Consider the following 20,240-nt stretch of genomic DNA (forward strand, 5'->3'; position numbering starts at 1 on the left):
TTGATAAGTCCTCCTCATTGCTGTGGACTTCAGGCAAGTCATTTAGCTTCTCTTTGCCTCAGTTTCCTGTTATCCCTCCTCCTTAGACTGTGAACCCTATATATTGAACAGAGACTGGGCCCCACCTATTTATCTTGTTTTTAACCCCAGCCTTAGTAAACACTTAACAAATACCACAATTATCATTATCATTGGAAGAATGATTACTCTAAATGAGATGCAATTAACTCAACATTTGCAATATCAATTTCTAGCTTGAGTTAACTTTTCAGTTCAACAACTTCTTGGGTTATCTACTCCAGGGTATCATCTATGCCTTGAAAAAAATGCAACACAAATTATGGACAGAGCTTCCTCTCAATACACTGATTGTTAATGGTTTTCTCTCAGGCCAGGTATGGAGGGATTTACTTGGGGAAGCAGCGTGGCTCAGTGGAAGGAGCCCGGGCTCGGGAGCCAGAGGTCATAGGTTCGAATCCCGGCTCTGCCACTCATCAGCTGTGTGATCGTGGGCAAGTCACTTAACTTCTCTGTGCCTCAGTTACCTCATCTGTAAAATGGGGATTAACTGTGAGCCTCTCGTGGGACAACCTGATTACCCTGTATCTACCCCAGTGCTTAGAACAGTGTTCTGCACATAGTAAGCACTTAACAAATACCAACATTATTATTATTATTACTTATCTGTAGCGTGAACGGGTGTATGTATGGAGAAAGGCATTGAACGACAGGTTCAATTTCCTCTGGGTGGTTTGTATTTTGGGGTGGTTTTTACCAAGGATATATCTTTATTCTGGAGCAGTGGGCTTGTTTCATTTAAGTGCTTTGGCTTTAAGTACAAAAAAAATTTATAAGCACACACAAATGTTTTCCCAGCCCACCTTCATTCCAGGAAGCAGGCAGGTAGTAGAACAGTCAAATCAGAGTCTTTCTCAACATATTCCTCGTGAACTTGTTTACTCTTCCGACTCAAAGAGGTGGTAATAAATTACAAAGCTGAGATCCAGGAATTGTTAATGCTTCCAAACTGACATGTTTTTGTGCCCAAATTATCCTTCTGTAGTTGCTGTCCACAGCCAATGTGTTTCTCTTACTTTCCTCCTTTCATTCCTGGAGTTGGCAGATGACTTTCTGGAATGAATTGAATGCAATCTTGCAGAGAGAGATGGCCTTTGAAAGCCCTTACAGCCCTTATTATTCTTCTGCTATATGTTTCATCTGTTAAGAAATCTGATTTTCAGAACGAAGGATTTTTAAATGTGAAGTCATGATGTAATTATCATTTTTCTCTCAGAGTGTTTTTGTTCCAAGATTCTTCTGTGTTCTTTTGTTTTTCTCAGAATATCACAGGGACATGTCAGCATCACAATCTGACCCTGAGGCTATCCACTTCATAAAGTTTTCAGACAAATAGCACATTGCTAAATAAATGTTAAAGTTTATGGTGACATTCTTCTCTGAAAGAAATATTCCTAATAAACATTTTAAGTAACCTTGAATTTACAGTCTTATTATGTTTAAATGCCCTTAAGATGATGCATCCAAATTTGTTTCCCCCTTTTTTTTTAATGTTTTTATGAGTGTCATCTTTCAATCGGGGTGGAACATGTTCAGTTTGGGGCTTGATGCAAACAATTGCAGGTGACAATCCATGCCTCCTTCCACCAGTGTAAGAATCTTCAAGCCCTTCTTATACCATCATCGTCATCAGTATCGGTGGTATTTATTGCAGATCACTGTTCTAAGCACTTGGGAGAATACAATACAACATAATTTGTACACCTTCTCCCCTTCAACAACCTTAGATGCAGCAGATTATTCCAGGCTGTGGGTGATATCTAGATTTGTGATCTTGGCCAAGTCATTTAACTCTTCTGTACTTCAGTTGCCTCCTCTATAAAATGGGGCTTAAATCCTACCCTGTTCTACTTAAACTGTGAGCCTTTTGTGGGATAGGGCCTGTATCCAAACTGATTATCTTGTATCTAACCCAGCTCTAAGTATTTACAGTGGTTGGGACATTGTAAGTGCTTAACAAATATTATTACTTTTATTGCTGTAATTGTTATTAATATCATCATCATCATTGTTATTATTATTAGGCTCTGGGGAGAATGGTGCCCAGACCAGGGCTGGATATGGGCTGGATATGGGTTTCTATCCTTAGTCCTACCAACAATCCAGTCTCAGTTCTTACCACAGTTATAAGGAAATGTGCATTTCCTCTTTTGGCTCCCTCTTTCCTTTGTTCCTCTCATTCAGTGATATTTGAGCACTTACTGTGTGGAGAGAACTATATTAAACATTTGGAAGAGTACACTATAACTGGTAAAAAAGATCCCTGTCTTAAGGAGCTTACAGTCTAGTAGAATGATAATTGGCAGGATGAGACTAGGGAAAAATAAAATGAACTGGGGAAAGTCTCCTGAAGAAAGATGGATTTCAGACAGGCCTCAAATAAAGTTGCTAATCCCGATCCCCGCCTTCGATGAGTTTACGGTTGAGTGGTCAGAAGCTCTTAGAATTTTGTCGGGCTGTTTTTGCCCAATTTGGGGACCAAATTCTAAATTCCTGCTTCCAGTGGACCTTCTGGTTTATGGGCCCAGGAACTCCTCACTGAGCAGTCCTAACTTCTTTTATACCTCCTTAAGTATTTAGAGCTCATAGTATGTTAAAAATATACCTAGAGCTAGATAGATTTCATAAAAACCTGTCATGCCTTTATGAAGCAAAACTGGCCATTTAATGAAAAAATGTCAGCTGAATATAAATCATAGGAAATCATCCCAACAGCTTTACAGTAAACCCAATTATCTATAGCAAGTAGATGGAACTGTGTGAAATGTGTCATAAATGAAAAGTCACAATGTGAAGGGACTCCCTGCATCATACAGAAATAAATTCAGAAATAAATTAATATTCCCATAATATGAATTACCCTCCTGATTTAATTAGTTAATAGGATTTGAACCAAATGGCTTTAGTCTAAGTAAGAAATAATTTGCAGTTGAGATTGTTCCGATATTCAAAAATGAAATTGTATTATTTAAAATATTACTAAGCCCTATTGGGTTTGAAAGTACTAATTTTTTTAATATTATTTGTGTTTAATACAATCTTAATCATCATTTTACAGATGAGGGAACTGAAGTCCAGAGAAGTAAAGAAGCAGCGTGGCTCAGTGGAAAGAGCCCGGGCTTGGGAGTCAGAGGTCATGGGTTCTAATCCCAGCTCCCCCACTTATCAGCTGTGTGACCTTGGGCAAGTCACTTAACTTCTTTGTGCCTCAGTGACCTCATCTGTCAAATGGGGATGAAGACCTTGAGCCCCACCTGAGACAACCTGATGACCTTGTATCTCTCCCAGTGCTTGGCACATAGTAAGTGCTTAACAAATACCAACATCATTATTATTGTTATTATTATTGTGAAGTTACTTGCCCAAGGTCACACGGCAGACAGGTGACAGAGCTGGAATGAGAACATAGTTCCTTCTAACTCCCAGGCCTGTGCTCTATCCACTAGGCTATGCTGCTTCCTAATCTCCTCCTATTATTGAGTCTATCAGCTACATTAATTGATTTACTACTCTAGGTGTTTGTCTATTTATATTCACATGTGCTTGATATCTTCAGAAATAACAGAATAAGAATCCACGTAAGTGAAGATAATTTTCTCCCAGGACAAATAAGATTTTTGTATCAAATTTGTGGTTTGTGAAATCTTGTTTTTATGTAGCTGAACTCTCGGGTCATTTGCAATCTTGTTGTATTAGTACTATTATCAGGTTTGCGATCATTTAGAAGTATTTAGACTATTTCAGTTATGCTGTGTGTGACTATTGTAAATTCAGTTGATTCATTTTCATCTTCATAGGCAGTGCCTTTTATCATCACTGAATAGTGTTAATTAAGTCTCTGTGGTGGTTTTTTTTTGTTTCCCACCACTTTATACAAATCAGATGGAGAAGCAGCATGGCATAGTGGAAAGAACATGAGCCTGGAAGTCAGAGGACCTGAGTTCTAATCCCAGCTCTGCCAAGTGCTTGCTGTGTGACTTTAGGCAAGTCACTTTTAACTTTTCTCGGCCTCAGTTCTCCTATTCTCCCTCCTATGTAGACTCTAAGCCCCATGTAGTTTCAGGGACTGTGTCCATCCTAATTAGCTCTTATCTACCCCAGTGCTTAGAACAGTATTTGACACATAGCACTTGACAAATACCATTAACAAAGTAAAGACTAGATTAGGATTAGTAAAGTTTGTCTCCCTTGTGTCTCAGTCTGGTGGATAGGGCACAGGCCTGGAAGGCAGAAAGTCATGGGTTCTAATCCTGCCTCTGCCACTTGTCTGCTTTGTGACATTGGGCAAGGCACTTAACTTCTCTGTGCCTCTGTTTCCTCAACTGTAAAATGGGGATTGACACTGTGAGCCCCATGTGGGATATGGTTGTGTCCAACCCAATTTGCTTGTATCTACCCCCGTGCTTAGTACAGTGCCTGTCACATAGTAAATGCCTAACAAATGCCATGAGTTATAGGGAAGCAGCATGATGTAGTGGATAGATAATGGGCCTGGGAGTCAGAAGGTCATGGGTTCTAATCCCAGCTCTGCCACTTGTTTCCTATGTGACCTTGGGCAAGTCACTTCACTTCTTTGGGCCTCAGATACCTCATCTGTAAAATGGGGATTAAGACTGTGAGCCCCACCTGGGACAACCTGACAACCTGACTACCTTGTATCTACCATACTTGGCACATAGTAAGCGCTTAACAAATGCCATAAATATTATTATTATTATTATTCCCCTCCTGTTTCCTCACTGCTGGGCCAGCTAGCTCTCCTTTGCAAGATGCATGTTTGAGATGTCTGCTGACATACTGAAATATTGAAATTCTGAAATGTCTGGCAGTTCGTATGATTGTATGAAGGCATTTGCTAATATCAGAAGATTGCTTAATCTACGGTGATAGAGAATGTAGTTTGTATTATACTCATCTGAGCTATTTTCATCAAGAAATGCTGCCTATGTATCCTCTTGGCAACATCTTTGCAGAGTTTACAACTTTCAGCAACATGCTGGCATTGACTACTCAGGAGTCTTTCACAGCTGTTCTGCAGTTGAGCTGTTTTAACATGCCACCACACATAGTTGTTCTGTGCAAATAGTTAATATTAAATGACCGAGGCACGCTCTTTCCACTTAAAGAAAACCCTAAGCCCACTGATAGGAGTTATTCGAACCAAGAATACCATCAAGAAATTTCATTCATATGAACTTTACTGTCATCAAAATATCATCCTTAACTATTCAGCCACATTTTTTCTTTCCCCAGATCAGGTTTAGTGGGGGAGGAGTGGTCATAAGTGATCATTTACATTACTTTGTTGAGCACCGATATTTTTGCTAGATTAGCTTTGTAAGAGAAATTATAAATGAGATTTTGTAGTTTTCTTATCTGTCACATATATAGGACCAATTTCTGATGAAATACTAAGGGAAAAAAAGTTAAGACATTGCTAGGTAATAATCTTAAAATAAATAATACAAGTGAATATAATAGTTGGAGACTTGAAAAAGAAACCCTAAAGAGTGAAATTGAAGAAAAAATGGAGTTTGTAATTCTTTTAATTTAGAAGGAAGATGTGATGATGAAGTTTTTGTCTGGGGGGAGAAAGGGGAAATAGAAAATATTAGAAGTGATTGTTTCCAGAAGCATATATAGTTAGTGTGTGTAGATCCCAGGAGAGAAAAATTGTCAACTATTTCAATCTTCTCTCCATCCACTACAAATGTGTTAAAACTTCCAGTTGTCATGATCTTTGTTTTCTTGACATTCAAATATAGGCCCATCTTTTTGCTCTGTTCCTTAATTTTTAATAATAAGCCCTTCAAAGATTCTTCACTTTCTGCTAGTAGGGTTGTATCATCAGCATAAAGAAGGTTGTTTATGTTCCTTCCTCCAATCTTTACTCCCCATTTGTCTTCATCCAATCTGGCTTCTCTCATTAGGTATTCGTTGTAAAGAATGAACAGATAAGGCGGTAAGGTACATCCTTGTCTTACACGCTACTAATGGGAAACCAATCTGTTTCTGCGTATTCTGTTCTTATTGTAGCCTCCTGTTTGTCATTCAGGTTCCGTATGATCTATATGAACTCTTCCAATCAGATGGCCATTGAGTGGTTAGCCATACCTATTGACATAATTTGGTAAGAACTTTAAATTATTCCCCTCCAGCTGCCTGAAACACCTCAATAGAAAGCCTATCAAAGCCAGGTGCCTTATTTTTGGTGAGGCAGTGTAAAGCTGATCTAACTTCACTTTTCATGATGAGTGGCTCTAATGCAAAAGGACCTTTTTCAAATACTTCTTGTATATTGCTGTCTTTCTGGTATAGTTCCTGTGTCTATTCTTTCCATCTCAGTTTGATTCCACTGGTATCATTTATCGTCAGTCCATCTTCGCTTTTATGACAAAGCCAATCTGAGAACGAAGTGTTTCCTAATTCCCTTAATCTTCTGAAATAGTGATCTTGTCCGCCCACATTTGTTATTGACTTCCATTTCTTTACATGTGTTGTTATAATATTCCTGTTTGCCCTTCCTGGCAGAGTGCTGGGATTTTTGGTCCAGTTCTTTAACCAGGTTCTTTTGTCCTCTGATTTTTGCTTCCTTCCTTTTTTTGGCTATTTCCAGAGTTATATTTGACATCCATTTTGGCTTTTTCTTCTTCCTGACCTTTTGCAATACTCTGTCACTTTCTTCCTTGATGACATTTTTAATCTGTCCACATTTCTCTGGTTCCGTGACTGTGAGATTAAGCATCTCAAATCTATTTTTTACGTGATCCATAATTTCAAGGGGAATATTGTCAGGTCACATTTGGGTAGCTGTAAGGCATGATTGATCTTTCTAAGTTTTAGCCTAAGTTTACACATTAACAGCTCATAATCTCTTCCACAATCAGCTCCAGGCCATGTTTTTGCTTCCAAAATAGAACTCCTCCATCTTTTTCTGCAAATAATATAGTCTGTTTGATTTTTATATAGTCCATCTGGTGAAGTCCATGTCTACAGTCGTCATTTAGGTTGGATAAAGAAAATGTTGGCAATCAAAAAGTCATTTTGTTCACAGAAATGAGTAAGTTGGTCCCTGGATTGATTCTGATTTCCAAGGTCATATTTTCTAACAACCTTCATTTCCATTCCATTACCACTTTTGCAGTCTAATCGCCAGTGATCATCAACACATCTTGCTTGAAGCTTTTATCAATCTCTCTCTGCACTTCATTGTAAAAAACTCCTCACTCTAGGCTTCAAGGCTATACGTCACCTTGCCCCTTCCTACCTCTCCTCCCTTCTCTCTTTCTACCGCCCACCCCGCACGCTCTGCTCCTCTGCTGCCCACCTCCTCACCGTCCCTCGGTCTCGCCTATCCCGCCATTGACCCCTGGGCCACGTCCTCCCGCGGTCCTGGAATGCCCTCCCTCCTCACCTCCGCCAAACTAATTCTCTTCCCCTTTTCAAAACCCTACTTAAAACTCACCTCCTCCAAGAGGCCTTCCCAGACTGAGCTCCCCTTCTCCCTCTACTCCATCTACCACCCCCCCTTCACCTCTCCGCAGCTTAACCCTCTTTTCCCCCCATTTCCCTCTGCTCCTCCCCCTCTCCCTTCCCATCCCCTCAGCACTGTACTCGTCTGCTCAACTGTATATATTTTCATTACCCTATTTATTTTGTTAATGAAATGTACATCACCTTGATTCTATTTAGTTGCCATTGTTTTTACGAGATGTTCTTCCACTTGACTCTATTTATTGCCATTGTTCTTGTCTGTCTGTCTCCCCCAGTTAGATTGTAAGCCCGTCAAACAGCAGGGACCGTCTCTGTCTGTTGCCGACTTGTTCATTCCAAGCGCTTAGTACAGTGCTCTGCACATAGTAAGCGCTCAATAAATACTATTGAATGAATGAATGAATGAATGAATAAAACCAATCTATTCTTGCTCTGGATCTGTTGTTGGGGCATATGCCACCTGAAGTATTGTCATACTGAATGGCTTTCCTCTGAATCTAACATCTCAGTCGGACATTGATAGCATTATATCCGAAAACTGTCTTAGCAATTTTCTTTGTCACAGTTACCGCTATGCCATTTCTTTCTTCAGCATGAGCAGAGTTGTAGATGATGTGCTCATTTGATTGGAATTGCCCAATACCAGTCCATTTCAGTTCGCTTATTCCTAGGAGGTCGATCTTCAGTGGTCCATTTCATCCTTGACTATTTCCTACTTTGCCTGGTTCATACTTCGCACAGTCCACGTTCCAATAATAAAAGTATCTTTACAACTTCAAATACTCATTTCTCATATGGCAACATCAGCGACTGGAGGTCCCCAAAGGCTTTATTCCAGCCACGTCATAAACTCAAACGATACCCTGAGACATCGTCTGCTCTTCTGCAGTAGCTCGTTGAGTCCCTTCCAACCTGAGGGACTGATCTTCCGACCTGAGGGACTCATCTTCTGAAGCTATATCTGTAGTCTTTCTGGTGTGTATATCAATAGAGTTTTCTTGGTAAAAATACAGAAGTGGTAAAAATACAGAAGTGGGAAGCAGCATGGCTCACTGGAAAGAGCCTGGGCTTCGGAGTCAGAGGTCATGGGTTTGACTCCCGGCTCTGCCTCTTGTCAGCTGTTGTGACTGTGGTCAAGTCAATTCACTTCTCTGTGCCTGTTACCTCATCTGTAAAATAGGGATTAACTGTGAGCCTCACGTGGGACAACCTGATTACCCTCTATCTACCCCAGCACTCTGCACATAGTAAGCGCTTAACAAATACCAACATTTTAAATTTTTTTTCCATTGCTTCCTTCCGCGCAGTGAAAACTTGAGTCTCTGGCATTGTCTTTGATCAACATTTTGATCATTTGATCAAACACCTTTGACTCTTTCCCATGCCGCTGCTGCCCAGCCCAGGTGAATCAACTTTGACGCTTCCGCTTAGACCTTTCCATTATAGGTAATCCTACCGAGAGTATCTCTCAGTAGCATAGCTCTAAGCTTCTTTGGTGTATGCAAACTCTCCTGCCATGGTAAGGCGTTGATTCATAGGAGGGAATTAAATGTATATGGAAAAATATATCAGACTAAATGAAGTGAAATATAGTTTAGTCCATAAGTATGTATTTATTGAAAATACCAGATTATTATCGGCATTACCACTGAGCATTGACAAAAAACATGCTATTTTTGTTGGGTAATTAGAGGGAAAAAATGATGTTTCATGGACTCAGAGTTTAAATCCCACTTCTGTCAATCAAAAGAAAATATGGTTAGATACAGAACACTAAATTGTAAGCAATCTGTGAAGGTGCTACCCATTTTTATTAAGGAAATTGATCTCAGGGACACTACCACATTGGTCTACCTAGAACCGTAAAATTACCCCTGCCCAATGAGGAACCTCCAGATCCTAACCCTTTTTTAAATGGCATTTGTTAAGCCCTTACTATGTGTCAAGCATTGTACTAAGCACGGGAGAGATACAAACTAATCAGGTTAGACACAGTCCCTGTGTCACATGAGGCTCACAGTCTTAATCCCCATTTTACAAATGAAGTCATGGGCACAGAGAAGTTAAATGACTTGCCTAAGATCACACAGCAGTCAGGTGGTGGAGCCAGAATTAGAATCCAGGTCCTTTGACTCCCAGGCTCATGCTCTTTCCACTAGGCTGCATTGCTTCTCTATTCCAAATCCTACTAATCCTCTACTATGTGGGAATTTTGTGTTTCCCGATGACCCTAGGTATAGAGAAGCAGGTTAGGGGGGACCTGGGCTCTAATCCTGATTCTGCCATTTCATTCATTCATTCATTCAGTGTATTTATTGAGCACTTACTGTGTGCAGAACACTGTACTAAGCACTTGGAAAGTACAATTCGGAAACAAATAGAGACAATCCCTACCCAACAGTTTCACAGGGCTCACAGTCTAGAACAGGGAGACAGACAACAAAACATTTGCCTGTTGTGTGACCTTGGACAAGTTGATTAACTTGCTGGGCCTCAGTTACCTCATCTATAAAATGGGGATTTGATACCTGTTCTCTCCTTCTTAGACAGTGAGCTCCATTTGGGATAGGGTCAGCATTTAATACAGTGCTTGACACATAGTAAGCAGTTAATAAAAGCCACTATCATATTATTATTATCATTATTATCACTAGCCAATAAATATATGTTATATGTTTAAAGAATTAGTTATTATTAGTAATAGTAGTACTAGTGCCCCAAAAGGTAGAAGAGTTGTTCAAATAGAGAAGTAAATGATTGCAAAACTGGATATCTGGCCTGATTTATTTATGTCTACTCCAATGCTTAGGGCAATGATTGACACATAATAAGTTTTTATTTTTAAAATAAAATAATAATTTATTTCAATTGATTCTAATGCCTGTTCCTTTTTTCTCTGGAACTTTCTCTTTAAAAGGGGACCATTCTAACATCTTTCCTTTATAAAAATAGCATCTGATGTTCCAAAGTTAATATACAATTTAAAGCATTTTAAAAATTTCATTTAGTGTTCTGTGTAATTTCCTGCAGTCATTCTAAAATTACCTGTTTCCTCAACCTCAGTATACATATCGTGCTTTTCAGCTAAACTCCAGCATGTCAACGTGACTCAGTGGAAGAAGCACAGGCGTGGAAATCCTATTCCTCGGTGCTAATTCCAGCTCTGCCACTTGCCCTGCTCTCTGTAGCTTTGGGCAAGTCACTTAACTTCTCTGTACCTCAGATCACCTCATCTGTAAAAAGTGATTCAACACTGTTCTTCTCCTACTTAGGCTGTGAGCCCCATCCAGGGCAGGGACTGTGTTCTACCTGATTATCGAGTTTCTACTCTGGAAGTTAGTATGCTACTTAGCACATAGTATACACTTAATAAATGCAACACCTATTATAGCTTTGTTCATTCTCTTATTCTGGGCTGTTCCAAAATTTTAGTCCTCTTACCTAATAAGAGTTAGAAATGTTTGCTGTATACAGTGTTGGTGCCATTTCTGTATGCTTTGTTTTGCTTTTGCTTCGTGGTACTTGTTAAGCACTTATTTTCTGTCAAACACTGTTCTAAGCTCTGGGGTAGGTACAAGTTAATTAGGTTGGACACCGTCCCTTTCCTGCAAGGGGGCTCATAGTCTACCCACTTATCCTCTGGTATTTTCCACAAGCAATAAAATGTTATCGTTAAACTATGATAAAAACAGCTGTCTTCCCACAGGTTTTCTTTCCATTTTCTTATCAGTTATTATTTAAGTCCACTTCTTAACTGGTTTCAATTCCAGCAAGGTTGGAAGTTTAATTCTGACCTTCTTCCCTCAAAATAGCTCTATGGGTGCCTAACTATTGCCAAAGAAAGGATTAGGTGATGTAATACTGTCCAATACGCATTTTCTTAATTATCCAATAGGTATTCTCTTAATTAATAATAATTATAGTATTTGTTAAGTGCTTACTTTGTGCCAAGCATTCCCTGGCCTAAATTTCTTTTTAACACACATTTGACATAAGACATCCTGCACTAAAAGTGAGTTGACGTAGAAAATGACAGTCCAATGTGAATTTTGTAAATTCTGTGCTACTAAATTTTGTCCTTTCACTTATCAGATTTTGGTCAGTATGACTTATCTGAATGATTACACTTACTAGAGCAAATATTAGCTATTCGGTATCATCAGTCCTGGAAAATCATATAATAAACAAAATGTAATGTACAAATTGGACAATATAGTAGTGCTTTTCAGTCATTTCAGTTTTTGGAAAATAATACAGTATTAGCATAATGTAAGCTTCTCTCTCTTATTCATATGAATCAATTACCACTTTAGCCAACCTCTCAACTGTTCGTTGATTCACAATAATTGGTTGATATTATGCTGTTGCTATATGATTTTCAAATGATCTCACAATTTTCTATCAATTCTGATTTGTGGCCACGATGGAATAATTCTTGTTCTTTTCTTACATCTTTCCTTATCCAAATGACTCTCGTGGATTTGTGTCACTAAAATTCAAGGACCAGAGTTGTCTTTTTGGTTACATTCCACTCAAAGTTCATTCTTCACTTTTTTCAGTCTCAGCAAAAATCTTCCACATTTTCTATCACACATTCTTTTTAGTAAAGTTACATATATGATATCAACTTTGTATATTTCTTCATAGTTTCTAGATGGCGTATTTGTAATGAGTAATAGCCTTGAAACATAATGCTTCGTATCAGATAGCTAGTTATTTGTAGACACTGTAGGAGTCATTTGAAAATTATATTAAGTGCTTACTAGATGCTCAAAGACTGTCTAAATTCTGGGGGAGATGCAAAATATTCAAATTTGACACAGGTCTTTTCTTCCCACAAAACTTTGAAACTGAGGAATAGAAAGGTTAAATGACGTGGCCAGAGTTAAGTAGTAGGCTGGCCTCCTATCAGTCTATCAGTGGTATTTTTTGAATACCTATTTTGTGCAGTGCACTGTACTAGTTGACCTTGAGCAAGTCACTTAACTTCTCTGTGCTTCAGTTGCCTCATCTAAAATATGGGGATGAAGACTGTGAGCCTTACGTAGGACAACCTGATTACCTTGTATCTACCCCAGTGTTTAGAACAGTGCTTGGCACATAGTAAGCGCTTAACAAATACTAACATTATTATTATTATTGTTTGGAGAATACAACACTGTTGGTAGATACAATCCCTGCCCTTAAGGAGTTTACAGTGTAGTGGACTCCTGAGTCTCAGATACATGTTCTTTTCCAGCAGTCCACATCGCCTTCTTCTTTCTTCCCCATCACCTCCTCCCTCTTCCTCCTCTTCTTTCCTTCTCCTTTCTCTCCTACTCCCTTCCCTCCATCTCTTTTTCCCTTCCCTTTTTTCTTCCCTTCCCTCCCTTCTTTTTCTCTCTTTCCCTCTTCTTTCTTCTTTCTCCTTCCTCTCTCCTGATTCCCTTCTTCTTCCCTTTCATTTCTCTATCGTGCCCTTTCTTTCATTCCTTCTTCCCTCCTCTTCCCTTCCTTCTTCCTTTCTGTTACTTTTCCCTATCTTTTCTTTTTATCCCCTCCCCCCAGGATGCTACTCTGCTGTGTACTTGTTGCTCTCTTATAAGTTCCATACACTGAACTGAGCATGCAAATAAAGTTGACATAATTATTGAAACTTCAAAGCAATTAGAGAGGGTTTGAGAATTGGTAATTTGCTGGGTAGCCCCCACAGCAGCAGTATGAGATTTGACTACTAAGTGCTGTTAATTGCCCTTTTGAGTTAGGGATCGTGGTGGAGAATTTTAACTACACTGCAGAAAATGTACAGCTGGGTTTGAATTTTAAGAACTTGAATTCTACTTTTCCCCTTTTTCCCCGCTCTTTTAAGTAACGTAAATGATGGGAAAAATGTCTGTGGTAACAGTAGATTTTTCTGTGGCCTCTTCGTTATCAATGATTGACCTCCTTTCCCTAGTAGAAATAGCATTTACTGAGCTAATAGCATTTACTTTAGATGTGATGCTTTCCCCTAAGCTGTAAAGTACCAAATAAACAAGTGACACATTCCCTGTCCACAAGGAATGTATACTCAAGCAAGGGTGATAAGCATAAAATAATTTACAAATGAAATAACTGATCTAGAATGTACAACTGGAAAAGTGTGTATCAAAATAATAGTATTTGTTAGACCTTTACTATATGCCAAGCACCGATGGGTAATAATAATAATAATGATAATTGTGGTATTTGTTAAGCGTTTACTATGTGCTTGGCAGTGTACTAAGCACTGGGGTGGATAGAAGCCATCAGGTTGGACACAGTCCCTGTCCCGCATGGGGCTCACAGTCTTAATCCCCATTTTACAGATGAGATAACTGAGGCTCAACAAAGTTAAATTCATTCAATCCCATTTATTGAGTGCTTACTGTGTGCAAAGACTCTACTGAGTGCTTGAGAAAGTACGATACAACAATAAACAGTGTCATTCCCTGCCCAAAATGATCTCACAGTCTAGAGTAAGGGAGACAGACATCAGTACAAATAAATAAAATCAGTATAAATAAATAAAATTACAGATATGTTACATAAGTGCTTTGGGGCCAGGAGGCGGGGAAGGGCAAAGGGTTAAATAAAATTGCATGCCCAAGGCCACACATCTGACAGGTGGCGGTGCCAGGAGTAGAACACAGGTCCCCAACTCCTAGGCCTGTGCTTTATCCACTAGGCCATGCAGATGGTCAGTAGATTTAGATGACTTGTAGGATGCTTGGATATAGGGAAGACATGTTGAAGGAGGTGGGCTTTTAAGGGGCTTTGGACTATATGGAGGCTGACTGGTGATGGATTTAGGCTGTTTCGAGGAGACCCAAGTCAGGGCAAGATTGTGAGTGAGGGGTCAGAGGACAGATTATCAGTAGGGTGGTACAGTTAGATTTTTAGCCATGGTGGAACGAAGAGGACAGACAGGGGTAGTAGGTGAAGCGATCAGGCAATATGGAAGGTGGGACGAGTTACCGGAAGCCGTGAAGCCATTTGTGAGGAGCTGTGGCTTGATGAGGAGGGACTCGAGAAGGCACTGGAGTAATTCGAGGAGCGGAGAGATGAGTGCTGAGCGATGCTTCCAAGAGATAACCCTCACATCTTGGTTTGATAAAGATTGGAGCAGGGAGAGGCTAGAAGCAAGATCAGCAGGGGCTTAATGCAGTAATCCAGCTACAACATGGCCAGAGTGGGAGCTGTTGGGCTGAAGAGGAAGGAAAATAGCATTAACTATATTTATTGTGTTTTTTATCACATTAAAAAATATCGATACCACTTTGGTCCATCTCAGGATTGTAGTCTTGAGCTTTACATTATTTGCTAGGGGAGATTATACTGCATTCAACACTATTTGTTTCACACTTTGTTTTCATTGTGCCAACCAAGAGTGCTAACTAGGGTTTTTTTCAGTACAATGATTACCTACTCTCCATTTTCAAAGCTCTGCTAAAATCCCCATTTATGATACAAACCCATCCACCTTGAAAATAAACAGTGGGCACTTAATAATAATAATAATGATAAAGAATTATGGTACTTGTTAAGTGCATACTTTTTGCCAAGCAGTGTTCTAAGCATAGAACTGGGGTAGATACGAATCAGTTTCAAAACAATCCCTGTCCCACATAGGTCTTCAGTCTAAGTAGGAGGAGTAGGATTTAATTCCTATTCTACAGAGGAGGTAACTGAGGCCCAGAGAAGGTAAATGACTTGCCCAAGGTCACTGTGCCTTGAGCTTGCCTGTCTCGCTGCCGAACCCTGGCCCATGTCCTACCTGTGGCCTGGAACGCCCTCCCTCCTCAGATCTGCCGGATGATTACTCTCTCCTCCTTCAAAGCCTTACTCAAGGCACATCTCCAAGAAGCCTTCCCAAACTAAGCCTCAGTTTTCCTCATCTCCCACTCCCTTATGCATCACCCTGACTTGCTACCTCTTCTCTTCCCCCTTATCCCCGCCCCACGGCACTTATGTATATATCTGTAATTTTATTTATTTATATTGATTTCTGTTTATTTGTATTGATGTCTGTCTCTCCCCATCCCAACTCTAGACTGTGAGATCGTTGTGGGCAGGCATTGTCTGTCTTTATTGCTGTATTGTACTTTCCCAAGCGCTTAGTATAGAGCTCTGCACACAGTAAGTGCTCAATAAATACGATTGAGTGAATGAAAGATCACAAAGCGGCCACGTGGCAGAGCCCAGATTAGAATCCAGGGCTATCCTCTTTCCACTAAGCCACACTGCTTCTCACTTCCTTGAAATTCCTGTTCCTCAAAATTGTGTAGTCTTGTCGCACACACATAGCCCACCTGCCCACGTGCAAGCAAAACTGAAATGATGGAGGTAATGTTTGTATTTAAATACAATGATAGATAGATCTATCTAGCTTTTGGCTCAGTGGCAAGAGTCCGGGCTTGGGAGTCAGAGTTTGCGGGCTCTAATCCCGCCTCCGCCACTTGTCAGCTGTGTGACCTTGGGCAAGTCACTTAACTTCTCTGTGTTTCAGTTGCCTCATCTGTAAAATGGGGATGAAGACTGTGAGCCCTACGTGGGACAAACTGATTACCTTGTATCTACCCTAGCGCTTAGAACAGTGCTTGGCACATAGTAAGCACTTAACAAATACCAACATTATTATTATTTAAAGATACCTCGATCTTGCCTGTATATATATCTTCATTATTAAGATTACAATCTGCCAGTCACTACGCTAATCAGACCAGACCAGACAAGCCCCTGGCCCAGCCAGCTAGCATCCTATTCCCCTGCTCCCATTCCTGTTAAGAATTCCCGAGCGAGTTGTACATACCTGCTGTGTTCATTTCTCCTCTGACTTCCTCTTGGCCCATTACCATCTGGTTTCCTCCCTTGTGTTTGTCTCCCACGTTAGACCGTAAGCAACTTGTGGGCGTGCAGCCTCTCCAATCTTTTTTCTGTGCCTCTCAAGGGTCTAATACAGTGCACTGCACCAAGTGGGTGCTCAATAAATAGGACTGCTGATTGTACTATTACTACTACTTTACTCCAGTAAGACTGACCAATCAAAAGGGGACTTTAGGAAGCAGTTAGCTTCAATTTTATAAGTAAAGTAGGTGATGTACTAAAGTCCCAGAATTAAACAGCAGCTTAAAAATGAACCCAGGGGATCTGGTGAACTATTCAAAGATGTCACCGAGGTTAGGGCCAACGTTGGGATGAAGCAAATGCAATTTTGATACCATTCTCCCAAATTCTTTGCCCAGGCCTAGTAGTTCAACTAGGACTTTATACTAAAATAGTGACTCTATTTTAAACCACATAGCTCCAGGAGAATGGCAGGGGAGCCAGATGGCTTAAAATAGCACAGAAGCAGGCGGGATAGATCGGCGAGACCATCTCTGCCACAGTAGCCATGATAGCCACCTCCCACCACGTGGCCATTCCCTGCCCATGGAAATCCTGCTTCCTAAGAGATGAATTGTTTCTTCCAGCCCACCGTATTCCTCCGCTAATGCTGTCGCTGAACAGGTAGGGGATGTAGAATCCGGGTCTAAGGTTATGGTGGAATTAAGTATATGGGAGGACTTGGAGTTCAGAGAGTTGGAGAGGCTAATGGTGACCTACTCACCGTACCTCGATCTCGTCTCTCAGCTGACCTTTCTCCCACATCCTGTCTCTAGTTTGGAGCACCCTCTTTCTTCATATCCCACAGACGATCACTCTCCACACCCTCAAAGCAAATCTCCTCCAGTAGGCCTTCCCTGACTAACCCCTCATTTCCTCTTCCCCCACGCCCTTATTGTGATGCCCTTACACCTGGATCTGCACCCTTTATTCACCGTTCCCTCAAACCCTCAGCATTTATATACATATCTGTCATATATATTAAAGTCTGTATTCCTCTCTGGGCCTTAAGCTCTCCAAAGGCAGAGAATGTGTCAACCGACTCTGTTTTACTGTACTTTCCCTAGTGCTTAGTGTAGTGAGGTAAATACGACTGATTGAGAGTTGACAAACAATAAATCAATTATATTTATTTACCACGTACTACGTGCAAAAGTACTGAACACTGGGAAGAGTATAATACAACATAGTTCATAGACATGTTCACAACTGTCCACAGTGAGCTTACGGTCTAGAGGGGGAATAATCGGGTTGGACACAGTCCTTGTCTCACATGGGACTCACAAGTGTGTGGCTGAATTATTTTCACATCCATTGTGTGAAAATTTACAGAATTACTTCACATCCAAGCCTGGCAATCAATCAGTTAATCGATCAATGGTATTTATTGAACATCTCCTCTGTGCAGAGCACTATACTAAGTGCTTGGAAGAATACGCTAATATCTAATCAATGAATGAATCAATCAATGTTATTTATTGGGTGTTACTATGTACAGAACACTGTGCTTAGTGCTTGGAAAAATAAATCACATCTTTTGTGATTTCCTTTATAGGGAACAGGTACTAGGGTTAATAACAATAATAATAATAATGATGATGGTATTTGTTAAGCGCTTTCTATGTGCCAAGCACTATTCTAAGCACTGGAGTAGATACAAGGTAATCAGGTTGTCCCACATGGGGCTCACAGTCTTAATCCCCATTTTATAGATGAGGTAACTGAGGCACAGAGAAGTTAAGCAACTTGCCCAAAGTCACACAGCTGACAGGTGGTGGTGCCGGAATTAGAACTGATGATCTCTGATTCCCAAGCCTGAGCTCTTTCCACTAAGCCATGCTGACTCCTCATTATCCATGGTTTTAGAGGTCAAGAATAACTTTTTTTAAAGCTATTTGTTAAGCGCATACTATGTGCCAGGCAGATAGACGCTACTCACTGCACTTCTCTGGGCCTCACTTCATCTGTAAAATGGGGATTAAAACTCTGAGCACCAAGCGGGACAAGTATCTTGTAGACACCCCAGCACTTAGAACAGTGCTTGGCACATAGTAAGCACTTAACAAATACCATTAAAAAAAATGTGAGTGAGCAGTGAAATGATCATAAACCAAACACAAAAGGGAGAAAGAGGAAAAGGCAGCTGATCTAGAAAAATAACAGAATAGTCAGCCTATATGATTTCAGGAATTAGCTACTGAAAAGAACCCACTGTATTGAAACTGGTTATGTGGGCTTTGCCAAGGCTAAGTTAATAACAATGACATTTGTTAAGACCTAGTATATGCCTAGCATATTATGCGCTGGTATAAATACAAAAATATCAGATCACACCCAGTCTCTGTTCCACAAAGGGCTCACAGTCTAAAAAGGAAGGGAGAACAGGTGATCAAATCCCACATTACAGATGAGGAAACAGAGGCAAAGATAAGTAACTTGCACATGGTCACACAGCAAGAAAGTAGTGAGGCTGGAATTAGAACCCAGATCCTCTAACGCCCAGGTTCATACTCTCCATTGAGCCACGTCGATTCTCCTAATAGGATCTGAAAGAGGTAATGATGAACAAAATATGTTTGCATAAAATATTTTCATTGTATTTTATATTATTATATAACTAAAATATATGCAAGAGTTTATATTAATATAATATAGTTAATACAATAAATAAATTATTATTATGTCTTTAACTCTTGAGAATCGTATCTACCAACTATATTGTACTCTCCCAAATGTTTAGTACAGCACTCTGTACAAACTAAATGCTTAGAAAGTACCATTGATTGATGGAAATACTTTGACACCTTTCTATCTATTGATGATAGTTAAAAATAAATCTCTCAAAGTAATCATTTGCCAGTTTCAGAACCGATTATTAACAGTTTTCTCATTTTTGTTTTTTGTTTTATTAACAGGAATTGGCAGCAATGAAACAAATACTAATTAATCTTCGTAGTAAGGGCCAAGGAGAACCAAGCATTGTGAATGACAACCAGAAATCAAAACCAGAAATCAATATGATTCTAGAACATGGAGAAGAAAATATATTTTTACCCAAACCAACTTTGTTTGTAAGTACAATACTAGTGACCTAGAATTTTGGTGTACAACTCTAATTTTCATATAACTGTAATGTAAAGTTACATCATCCCCTTACATGATGTAAAATGACATCATTTCTCATGTCTTCCATATGTTTTGATCTATTTTACTTTTGAAGACATCTGCCCAAGGCATCAAGCGAGGTACTGTTCAAAGTGGATTAAAAATCAATCAATCAAAGTGCCCTATAGGGATTTATAACCCAAGACAACTCTGAGATGGACAGCTACGTAAAGGGATTATTTACTGTCCACTGTCAGTGGTTCTTCTTTGAATGCAAAGAACATCTATATTGACAGGCAATTTGAAGAAATCTGAAGAACGTTCAATGTGTAAGGATACTTCAATGTTATCGTTTGTATTTTGAAACTTGGGACCACTGAAGGGGAAAATTTTCATTTTCCAAAATATCCAATTTCAGTTCAGAGTCTCCCATTGTTAAACGGAAAATAAATGTAGGGTGAAATTAGATAAAGAAGAGATGGGGTAGGCAACCTTGGGAGGCAGTGTGAGAAGCAGCATGGCATAGTGGAAAGAACCCGAGCTTGGGAGTCAGAGGTCGTGGGTTCTAATCCCAGCTCCGCCACTTGTCAGCTGTGTGACTTTGGGCAAGTCACTTGACTTCTCTGTGCCTCAGTTACCTCCTCTGTAAAATGGGGATTAAGACTGTGAGCCCTATATGG

General features: G+C 39.9%; 1 protein-coding gene across 3 annotated transcripts in view; it reads left to right on the forward strand.

Moving 5' to 3' along the window:
- The window catches only part of PIBF1 (progesterone immunomodulatory binding factor 1), a 280,353-nt gene that overhangs the window by 247,073 nt on the left and 13,040 nt on the right, over window positions 1-20,240 (forward strand). For all 3 annotated transcript variants that reach the window (XR_003756003.2, XM_029055543.2, XM_029055551.1), the window contains exon 17: window positions 19,371-19,526. Coding sequence is in view for 2 of the 3 variants with exons in the window: in XM_029055543.2 (XP_028911376.1) it covers window positions 19,371-19,526 (156 nt within the window). In the remaining variant the exon portion in view is untranslated. The remainder of the gene's footprint in view (window positions 1-19,370; window positions 19,527-20,240) is intronic.

Source organism: Ornithorhynchus anatinus, chromosome 2 (genome assembly GCF_004115215.2).
Source record: "Ornithorhynchus anatinus isolate Pmale09 chromosome 2, mOrnAna1.pri.v4, whole genome shotgun sequence".
NCBI classification, from domain to species: Eukaryota; Metazoa; Chordata; class Mammalia; order Monotremata; family Ornithorhynchidae; genus Ornithorhynchus; species Ornithorhynchus anatinus.